This window comes from Leucoraja erinacea, chromosome 23 (assembly GCF_028641065.1).
Source record: "Leucoraja erinacea ecotype New England chromosome 23, Leri_hhj_1, whole genome shotgun sequence".
Lineage (NCBI taxonomy): Eukaryota > Metazoa > Chordata > Chondrichthyes > Rajiformes > Rajidae > Leucoraja > Leucoraja erinaceus.
This window is the reverse complement of record NC_073399.1, coordinates 32,559,253-32,571,046: the sequence shown is the minus strand read 5'-3', so window position 1 is coordinate 32,571,046 and position 11,794 is coordinate 32,559,253. Positions and strand designations below refer to the sequence as shown.

General features: G+C 43.5%; 1 protein-coding gene across 2 annotated transcripts in view; it reads left to right on the top strand.

The window, feature by feature from the left end:
- The first annotated feature begins 346 nt into the window (after positions 1-346).
- Positions 347-11,794, top strand: part of septin9b (septin 9b) — a 298,107-nt gene continuing 286,659 nt past the window's right edge. Inside the window, exon 1 of one of the 2 annotated variants that reach the window (XM_055654243.1) lies at positions 347-591. In XM_055654243.1, the coding sequence (XP_055510218.1) occupies positions 570-591 (22 nt within the window). In that variant the 5' untranslated portion in view covers positions 347-569. The remainder of the gene's footprint in view (positions 592-11,794) is intronic. The other variant, XM_055654240.1, reaches the window with a different exon arrangement.

Below are 11,794 nucleotides of genomic sequence, written 5' to 3'. Positions count from 1 at the left end.
GTTATTGAAAGTCGACTCAGGTAGTTGGTTATCAGGTAGTTTGAATGGGGAAGTTAAAGTGTACTTTGAACAGTGAATTTTTCCTATAGTCAAACTGTACCAAGTGAGCTAATCCATGTTGATTGAGCAGGGTGGCTGAGTTTTAACAGATAAAAAAATTGATTTTCTTTGAAGTGCAAACAATAATATTTAAAAAATATGATAATCTTTTACTTTGTGTTTTAATGAATCAATAGTTAGTTTGAAAGTTTCCTTTTAAAATGTTCCTGCTTCGAAACATAGGTGTTTTGTGACTTCCCTGCTGCTATAACTAAGTTGGGCAAAGCCAAAGATGTCTAAGTTCATCTGATTGGGAAAGGTGTGTACTGATTAATGGGAGTGTTTCATAAGCAGTTGGACTGTATGAAGGAGCTCCATTTGTTAATCTTTGAATGAAAACTCATGTGAATCAGTCAACTTCCTGCAAAATTGAACCTTTTAGTTTTGATTACTGATCGGTGTGGAAGTGATCCAACTTGATCCTGAAAACTTTTTTTTTTTAAATCTTGTATGCAACTCAGAAATCAGCCATGAAGAAAGGTTCTTTTTCGGGTGAGTCAAGAGATTGTGTTTGTCTGATATTTTGGAAAGAAAGTTGTTTTTTTCCCCCCACTTGAAAGCCACTTTGGGTCTCGATAGCCAGAATTGGTAGAAAGTTCTTATGCCTTTGCATATTTGAAAAGAACTACAATGTGAAATTATTTGGAAGATTTATGTGTTCAATGCTTTGCACCTTCTTTTATGAAGTGAATAAACGAAAAGCTCTGTAAAATTTTAACCAAAATAAGTCATGACTAAACATTCATATCAGCTTTCTGTGTGGCCTCTGATGACTAATTGTGAAGCCTGTTAACATGACGATACCCATCCCAGCTTGTGTGGAGTTGCTTGCAACAATTAGGCAGCAGCTGTATCACAGAACTCGATCTGAGCCAAAATGTATAAATCCATGGCTGTAAATTTGCTTTGTTAAGTAAATAAAGGAAGCGAGTTGTCAGCTTCGCACCGTGGTAGCTAATACTACTCGTTGCACAGAGCTGGTTGTTTTCTTATAGGGCTGTATGTTCTCTGTTCATCTGTCCCCTGTGGATCTATAGTATTTGCCTCGGCAGGGCTGAAGCACCGTACAGTAACATCAATTTATCTATGCGTTCATCAATGCAGATATTTACATTGGTGTCTTTCTAATCTGGATATGGAAGTCAGTTTGCATTTCGCAAGGTCTTAAACTTCATCACTGCCAATTGTCTCTGCTTGTAAATTACAAATATGCATTGTAAAGTGTTTGAAAGGTAACAGAGTATTTTGGAACATGTTTGAATCTGTCCACATTGTGTACATCTTCTGCTCTGCATGTGAATATTCCAGTGTTGACAGTTTCAATTTTGGGCTTTTAACATATTTTGCCAAGCAATTATAACCTGTTGAAATAGGTTTTATTTTCTACTGGAAAGCTTTGTTTTTTCATTAATTTGACAAAAATATTTTATTACTTGCTTGTAAAAGAAATAATCTCATCTGTAGTTTCCCACCTTTTCAGTCATGGATAGAATCATACAGCTTGGAAGATGGCCCTTCAGCCCAAATTGCCCATGCCGACCAGATGTCCCTATACTAGACCCACCTGTCCATATTTGGCCCATATCCCTCTAAACCTTTCCTATCCATGTACCGGTCCAAATGTCTTCTGTTAAATTATGCATAAAACTTAAATACCACTATTAATTTTTAAAATATTAATAATAATAATAATAATAATAATAATAATAATACATTTTATTTTTGGGCGTCTTTCAGACATCTCAAGGACACCTTACAAAGATTAACAGGAATAAAAAACATATAATCAGAATAAAATAAATAATAAAGACATCACAGAAACACAAATTAAAAACAGAATTCAGTCCAAAAAACAGAAAATCAAAAATGCAATGTGAAGAGAGAGCAGCGGCAGCTAAAGCACGCCAGCGTCCACTCTCCCTTCACGACAGCCATCTTGGACAAAGACTAACAGGATTACGTACAGACAAAAAAATCATCCCCCCACAATGGATACCACTGTGGGGGAAGGCACAATGTCCAGTCCCCAACCCCAAGTTCACCCAAAGTCAGGCATATTGAGGCCACCGCAGTTGCCTCTACGGAGGCCCGATGTTCCTGGCCGTTCTTACCGGGTGGAGTTGCCCCGGCGTCGGGAGAGTCCTCACAGCGGCTGGGCCACCTGGAACGGCCGCTTCCTGACTGGGGACCGCGGCCTCCGAAGCCGACAAGGCCGCGCCGGTTTGGAGCTCCCAGGCTCCCGACGTTGAAATCGGCGCCGCCCGCTCTGCTCCGCAGACCCGCAGCCCGGAGGTGTTGAACTCGGCGGTCTCAGCTCACGCATTGATCCAGCGCAGCGACCCAGGCAAGGCATCGCCCGCTACGCTCCACGATAGCGCTCCAGCGCTGTGCCGCAACCAAGGCCGAGGTGCTGGGCGGTCCCCGCCAGGAAACGGCGCTCCACGCCCGCTGGTAGGCCGCGAGGACGGGTCGACGGGCAGCCCGGAGAAAAAGCTGCCTCACCGACCAGGTAGGGACCTAGAAACAAAATTGCCCCCTACCCCCCACATTTAAAAGTCCATTTCTCCAAACGGACAAGACACAGGACTAACTAAAAACTTTAAAAAAGCGAATTAAACGGACGGCTGCTGGTTAGCAGCCGTTCCCCAATATGTCTCCTCAAGATGTATTGTATTTGTAATCCTGGATGCTTTGGATGTGGCCTGATGCTACGATATTTGATGGTCTTTCTAACACAGATGCCCTTTGCTTCATCCACAGTAGCACAGCAGTAGAGTTGTTGCCTTACAGAGCCAGAAACCCGGGTTTGATCCTGACTACGGGTGCTGTCCATATGGAGTTTGTACGTTCTCCCTGTAACTGCGTGGACTTTCTCCGGGTGCAGGGGTTTCCTCTCGCATTCCAAAGACGTACAGGTTTATAGGTTAATTGGCTTCGGTAAAAATTGTCCCTAGTGTGTAGGATATTATTAGTGTACGGGGATCGCTGGTGGTGCGGACTCGGTGGGCCGAAGGTCTATTTCCAAACTGTATCATTAAACTAAACCTATGGTAACGAAAGTCAGTTTGAAGATTTGAAGAGTCTTCATTTGATTTTGCATGTAGATACAATTATTACTTTTCTGAGAAGACAATGTTAACATTGCAGTGTGTCTTTTGTTTGTATATGTGAATTTATGCAGCCCAACTGTACAGAAGGCATAAACCTCACAATTGGCATAAGCAATTCTTAGTTGGAAGAATGTGGGGATGTGCCACACTTTGATCTCAGTTTCCACCTGGAAAGATACGGAGGCGTATTGTGTGACCATACCATCTTCAGAGCTGTCCACCAATCTGCTGCCTTGCAGCACAGGAGTCCCAGGTTCGTTCCTGGCCTTGGGTGTTGTTTGTGTGGAGTTTGCACGTTTGCCCTGTGACTGTGTGGGTTTCCTCCACATACTCCGGTTTCCTACCACACTCCAGAGACATACAGGTTTGCAAGTTAATTTAAGCTTTGGTAAAATTGTCGTCCCTAAAGTGTATGTTAGTGCTAGTGTACAGGATGATTGCTGGTCGGCATGGACTCAGTGGGCCAAAGGGCCTGTTTCCATGCTATTATCTATAAAGTATCTCGAAGGCCTAATGTATTGTTGCACCCTGGTCACTCCCAATCCTCCCCTCGCTTTGGAATTGTTGGTGGTGGGTTCATCAGAAACAGAGAAACATAGAAAATAGGTGCAGGAGGAGGCCATTTGGCCCTTCGAGCCAGCACCGCCATTCATTGTGATCATGGCTGATCGTACCCTATCAATAACCTGTGCCTGCCTTCTCCCCATATCCCTTGACTCCACTAGCCCCTAGAGCTCTATCTAACTCTCTCTTAAATCCATCCAGTGACTTGGCCTCCACTGCCCTCTGTGGCAGGGAATTCCACAAATTCACAACTCTCTGGGTGAAAACGTTTTTTCTCACCTCAGTCTTAAATGACCTTTATTCTAAGACTGTGGTCCCTGGTTCTGGCCCAACATTGGGAACATTTTTTCGTGCATCTAGCTTGTCCAGTCCTTTTATAATTTTATAGCTTTCTATGAGATCTTCCCCTCATCCTTCTAAACTCCAGTGAATCCAATGAAGAGATTCAGCGGGCGCAGCAGCATCTATGGAGCGAAGGAAATAGGCAACGTTACGGGCTGAGTTTCCCCAGCTTTTTTGTGTATCTTCCAGTGAATACAAGCCTAGTAATTTCAATCATTCCTCATATGACAGTCCCGCCATCCCAGGGATCAATTTGATGAACCTATGCTGCACTGCCTTGATCACAAGGATGTCCTTCCTCAAATTAGGAGACCAAAACTGTACACAATACTCCAGATGTGTTCTCACTAGAGCCCTAAATAACTGCAGAAGAACCCCTTTACGCCTATAGTGAAATCCTCTTGTTATGAAGGCCAACATTCCATTAGCTTTCTTCACTGCCTCCTGTACCTGTAAGGCAACTTTCTGTGACCGGTGTACAAGGACACCCACGTCTCGCTGCACCTCCCCCTTACCTAACCTAACCCCATTGAGAGAATAATCTGCCCCCTTGTTTTTGCCGCCAAAGTGGATAACCTCACATTTATCTATATTATACTGCATCTGCCACGCATCTGCCCACTCACTCAACCTGTCCAGGTCACACTGCAACCTCCTAACATCCTCTTCACAGTTCACACTGCCACCCAGCTTTGTGTCATCTGCAAAATTGCTCGTGTTGCTCCTAATTCCTTCTTCCAAATCATTAATATATATGGTAAACAGTTGCGGCCCCAACACTGAGCCTTGCGGCACTCCACTCGCCACTGCCTGCCATTCTGAAAAGGACCCGTTCACTCCTACTCTTTGCTTCCAATCTGCCAACCATTTTTCTATTCATGTCAACACCCCACCCCAAATACCATGTGCTCTCATTTTAGTCACCAGTCTCCCATGCGGGACCTTATCAAAGGCTTTCTGAAAGTCTAGATACACTACATCCACTGGCTCCCCTTCATCCGTTTTACTTGTCACATCCTCAAAAAATTCCAGAAGATTAGTCAAGCATGATTTCCTTTTCATAAATCCATGTTGACTTGGACTAATCCGTTTACTGCTATCCAAATGCTCCATTATTACCTCTTTAATAATTGACTCCAGCATCTTTCCCACCACCGAAGTCAGGCTAACTGGTCTGTAATTCCCCGTTTTCTCTCTCGCTCCTTTCTTGAAAAGTGGGGTAACATTAGCTATCCTCCAATCCACAGGAACTGATCCTGAATCTATTGAACATTGGGAAATGATCACCAATGCGCCCACTATTTCAAGAGCCACCTCCCCGAGGACCCTGGGATGCAGACCATCAGGTCCAGGGGATTTATCATCCTTCAGTCCCATTAGCCTACCCAATACTATTTCTCACCTAATGAAATTGTTCATAACATTCCATAATTTCAACTTGGAACATATTTTATTTATTTTTTTGTGGTAATATGTGATATCCTGTGGAAATGTAAAGCTCTGGTTTTGTGATTTAAATAATAAAGACTGACAGGGTCTTCCATGGGTGTAAAGCTTCATCTTTCATGGTTTTCTATAGGTGAGTGCCCTCCCACTCATGAGGCTTTGGCCCCTGCGCTGAGTCATTTTTGGATAAACATTATATTTTTTGCTGGAAACTCTACTTCATATGTAAGGGGAGCAGAACCATTTCTGACAGACGGCTCCAACCATTCAAACTTAACAAATGGCCATTTAGGGTATATTAGTCTCATAGATCTGCACCATACCTCTATCTGAGGCTGTTACTTTGGGTGAAGTGGCAATCGGCAGGTAAAATGTACTTCAAAATTCATGAGCTTTTTAAAACTTGACTCAAATTTTTGCTCAAACTTCTTTGTTGATTAAAAGTCTGTTAAACAGGCAGCGTGTTCCGATGTAATAGTAATTTAAAACATGCCTTTCTGTACTTGAGTGGTGGGCCTGGTATAATGATTTTATAACAGCTGAGAATGGATTCTCCACTAAAGCTTTTCCTATACGACACAGCTGTGGATTCTGCAATGTCGAGCTCAAATCTCTGAATAAAATCTTCCAACTAATAGAAGGCACACAGTGCTGGAGTAATTCAGTGGGAGAGGCAGCATCTCTAGAGATACTGCCAGACTTGCTTCATCACCTTTGTGACTCTTTTGTAAACCAGCATCTTCGGAACCTCATCTACTGCATCTGGTGTTCCCGATGTGGACTCCTGTTTATCGGCGAGACCAAGCATAGACTCGGTGACCGTTTCGCTGAACGCTGAATACTGACCTTTCTGTCCTGGACCTTGTGTCGGAAGGAACTGCGGATGCTGATTTATAACGGAGATAGACACTCAATGCTGGAGTAGCTCAGGTAGCATCACTGGAGAGAAGGAATGGTTGACATTTTGGGTTGGAACTCTTCTTCAGACTGAAAGATTGAGAAGGCCAGAACAGTTACTTGTATCCCAGTAGTTAGAACATCTTCCCCAGATATCAATGGGTCATTATGGACGCCAAACTTCCTGAGTTCATCTGCTGCCAGCCCTGTTCTGTTCTAGACTTCTCTATCCACCTATTACTTGCCAAGCTTTGTATTGTCTTTGCCTCTTATTCCAGCTTTCTCCCCCCCACCCCCCAGTCCATCAATTTGATGGAAGGTCCCGACCTAAAACATTGCTTATCCAAGTCCTCCAATGATGCTGCCTGTCCTGGTGAGTTATTCCAGTACTTTGCATTCTATGCAAGGAAAAATACCCCCGAAGCTATGGCTTAACTTAAATTGTTGAAAGAGCCTTAAAATGTATCACAAATAAGCAATTGTAAAATAAAGCTAGCTCATCACCTGTTGCAAACATCAATTTGAAATATAATGAGAACTGCACACACAAAGTTTGAAGAAGGGTCCCGACATATCTTATTTTTAAGAGGGAGTTAGATGACCTTGTGGCTAAGGGGATCAGGGGGTATGGAGAGAAGGCAGGTACGGGATACTGAGTTGGATGATCAGCCATGATCATATTGAATGGCGGTGCAGGCTCGAAGGGGCCGAATGGCCTACTCCTGCACCTATTTTCTATGTTCTATTTTCTATGACATGAAACTACCTATCAATTGTCTCCAGAGATGCTGCCTGGCCCGTTGAGTTACTCCATCAATTTGAAATACGTTTGTGATTTTTCTCTATGGATGATTAACTTCATTAGCCATTTGTATCCATTGTATCCATTTTTTTAAATTATTTAGTCTCCTCAACACTTTTTTTTATTAGTGATCTTGCATCAAACTATGTAAGAAACTCATCCAATGTGCTCTAATGGGCACCTTGTATGTAAACTTGCTCTGGTGATTTGACCAGTCTGCGACAGCGACCAATTTTCCTGGTGGCCTTTCCAGTATAACAGCTTTATAGATCAACATATTCAATACTGCCAACATTAATTTTGAGCTGAGTATGATTTAAGAGTCATGAATGTTTAATTCATGTTCATACGTCAAAGGAACAGAACTAGGCCATTTGGCCCATCCAGTCTACCCTGCCATTCAATCATGACATCTATTTTTTCCCTCTCAATCCTATTCTCGTGCCTTCTCCCCATAACCCTTGACGTGCTTACCAATCAAGATTGTATCAATCTCCGACTTAAAAATCACCAATGACCTGGCATCCAGCCGTCTGCGGCAATGAATTCACCACCCTCTAACTAATCTCATCTTCTTTCTAAAGGTACATCCATTTATTCTGTGCCCTCTGGTCTTAGACTCTCCCACTAGTGGAAACAGCCTCTCCACATCCATTGTCATGTGTATTAAAAGAATGGAACGATGAAATGGTTACTTGCTGCAGCTTAACTGTTGCAGCTTAAGGTCTTCTGTGTCCACTTTGGTGCCTTCCCACACAAGTCAAGTCAAGTCAAGTTTATTTGTCACATACACATACGAGATGTGCAGTGAAATGAAAGTGGCAATGCTCGCGGAGTGGGAAACTCTGATTCTGCTGTGTGGGCATGTTTTATGTCAAACTCTATAGTGTGTTGTGTCCCTTATTTTTTATTGTATGGCTTTATGGGAATTTCATTTCACTGTGCCATCTGGCACATGTGATTAATAAATCTATCTTGTATCTTGTATCTTGTAACAGGCCTAAACACATACTGTAAATAACAGATGTCTTGAGAACAGACATGAAGACTGAGGAACTTGGGGCAGTTAATGGAAGTGTCTTGAGGTCAGTTAGTATTATGTTCAAGGAGGTGCTAAATGGCCTAAGGCATATGAAGGTCTTCTTCTTTTTCGTGTCCATCTTGTTATAAATGTTGACCACTCGCTATCATCGTCTGTCCAGGGGGCGAAAAGGACTGCAAGCTTCCGGCGAGAATCAGTGGAAAGCCATCACTTGTCACGATAGATGATGGTGGTAGCAGAATTAACTCAGGATACTTTCAGTTTCCAGCCCCGCGACTTGGACGCTTCTGCTATGGGCCCATATGAAGGTAAAGATAGAGATATTACAGGCATCCTGGCTGAGATACATCAATCACGGCATTAGTCAAGGGTGAGATATTGGAAGACTGAAGGGTGGCTAATGTTGTGCCTCCCTATAATAAGGGCTGTTCACAAACACTCTAAGAACTATTGAATTGATAAACAGTGAGCCCAACATCTGTGGGAGGCGAGCTACTGGAGAATATTCTGAGGGATAAAACATATATGCCCCTGACGCCCTTAAACCCCTGTCTCACGGTGCGAGTCCACCCACGAGTAATCCCGAGTTTAAAACAAATCAAACTAGTGGTGATCACGTAGAATTAACGTAGCGGGAACGTCGAAACTCGTAACGCTAACGGCAGGTAATTGGGAAACTTGTTAACTGGTGAAAATCTTTCAACATGATGAAAGATTTCCATGAGTCAAATTTACTCTTGAAGTAAAAATTTTAAACTTTTAAACTCGTTGTAAGAACGTAGTAACCCGTGAGTTTACCGTAGTGACTCGTGAGTCTACCATGGGCACTCTTTAACTCAGCGGGGACAGGCAGCATCTCTGGAAAGAAGGAATGGGTGGCGGGATGATGTTTCCAAAATTTCTGCTGCTTCTTTGTGTTACTCCAGCACTGTGTGTTCACTTTTTGTCAACCAGCATCTGCCCTTTCTTGTGTATGACATTATTTGTATCCGTGGCAGTTGATTTTCGCTCCCTTCAGTTTCCCAGGGGGTCAGGACGGGCGGGGAGAGGGGGGGGGGGGGGGGGGGTGGGGAGGGGGGGGTGGGGGGGGGGGGGGGGGGGAGATCTCCCATTTATCCAACGAGTTACGCTTTCTTTAAGGATTAATTTCTAAATAACCCGCCAATTTCTTTTCATTCGCTGTTGTATCCGAGAACTGCTCCAGATGAACTCCTGGATTTGATTTTTTTTCCTCCCGGGGGTAAAAGAAAAAACAAACGCACTTAAAGCACCAGGGGTGGGGTAGAGGCGTACGACCAACGTATGAGGCGATATTATCCAGAATGAGTCAAATAAAACAAAGATTGGAGTACTGAATAATGGCACAGTTTTGAGAGGTGTAGGAAGGAACTGCATATGCCGCTTTAAACTGAAGATAGGCTCAAAAAGCTGGGGTAACTCATCGGGACAGGCAGCATCTCTGGAGAAAAGGAATGGGCGAGATTTCGGGTCGAGACCCTTCTTCAATCTGCAGTCGCCTAGTCCATTTCTCCAGAGATGCTGTCTGACCCGCTGAGTTACTCCAGCTTTTCGGGTCTCTCTACGGATTTGAGAGAGTGAGATTCACTGCCAGACATCGCCGCTATATTAAATGTACAAGAGTCATTTCACATGGCCATAGTCAAGGAAACAGCAGCAAACCAATAGTCTGATTATTGTAGCGGTATAGCAAAGACATCTCTGCTGTCCGTTTTTGGTGTTTCATATATTTGTTCTTCCCCCCCCCCCCCCACTTTTCCCTCCCAACTCCAGTCCCGTCCCGACCCCCTGGGAAACTGAAGGGAGCGACAATCAACTGCCACGGATACAAATAATGTCATACACAAGAAAGGGCAGATGCTGGTTGACAAAAAGTGAACACACAGTGCTGGAGTAACACAAAGACGCAGCAGAATTTTGGAAACGTCATCCCGTCACCCATTCCTTCTCTCCAGAGATGCTGCCTGTCCCGCTGAGTTAAAGAGTGCCCACGGTAGACTCACGAGTCACTACGGTAAACTCACGGGCTACTACGTTCTTACAACGAGTTTAAAAGTTTAAAATTTTTACTTCAAGAGTAAATTTGACTCGTGGAAATCTTTCATCATGTTGAAAGATTTTCACGAGTTAACAAGTTTCCCGAGTACCTGCCGTTAGCGTTACGAGTTCCGACGTTCCCGCTACGTTAATTCTACGTGATTACCACGAGTTTGATTTGTTTTAAACTCGGGATCACTGGTGGATGGGCTCGCACCGTGAGACAGGGCCATTACTAATCAAGAATCTGTCAATCGCCTTAAAAATATCCATCGATTTGGCTTCCTTAGCCGTCTGTGGCAATGAATTCCACAGATTCACCACCCTCTGACTAAAGAAATTTCTCCTCATCTCCTTTCTAAAGGTAAATCCTTTTATTCTGAGGCTATGGCCTCTTGTCCTAGACTCTCGCATGAGTGGAAACATCCTCTCCACAGTCACTCTATCCAGGCCTTTCACTATTCACTCTCATAAGAAGATATATTACTAGTGCAAATGGGACATGTTGGTCGGCACGGGCAAGTTGGGCTGAAGGGCCTGTTTCCACTCTGTGTGACTCCATGACTTCATATCAATTAATCAGCACAGAACGTTTCTAATTAAACCATTCACTACATGCAATAGGCTCTACTTTGATTAATTGCCTCTCTCAAGACCTATAGGAATCCCATAAAGGTCATCTAAATAACTAATTTGGCATTTACCTGTGTGTTACTTGTCCCCTGTCAGTCATGTTACATACCATGCAGAGTGAAGATCTCGCCATGCTTTTAGTTTAGTTTAGAGATGCAGTGTGGAAAGATGCTCTTCAGCCCACCAAGTGCATGTTGACCATCGATCAACGTATACTAACACTATCCTATACACTAGGGACAATTTACAATTTTTTCCTGATGCTAAATTTACCTACGAACTTGGTTGGCACGGACACGGTGAACTGAAGGGCACGTTTCATAGCTGTATCTTTAGTTTAGTTTAGTTTAGTTTAGAGATACAGCACACTAACCAGCGCGATCCCCGCACATTAACACTATCCTACACACACTAGGGTCAATTTACATATACACCCAGCCAATGAACCTACAAACTGATATGCCTTTGGAGTGTGGGAGGACACCAAAGATCTTGGAGAAAACCCACGAGATCACAGGGAGAGCGTACAAACTCTGTACAGACAGCACCCGTGGTCAGGATCGAACCCGGGTCTCCTGCGCTGCAAGCTCTGTAAGGCAACAACCCTACCATTGAGCCACGGTGCTGCCCTCAAAATTAAACTTAAAAAAATAACCAGTATCCCGACTGCGCTCAGCAATATTCCCAAACATATTTGTGTAAAGTGAACCTTTAGCTCCATGCATTATTTGGAAATATTAGTTGCAATATTTTAGGTGTTGTCAGGGATTAATCTATTAGGACTATTTGCTTCAATCACATTAA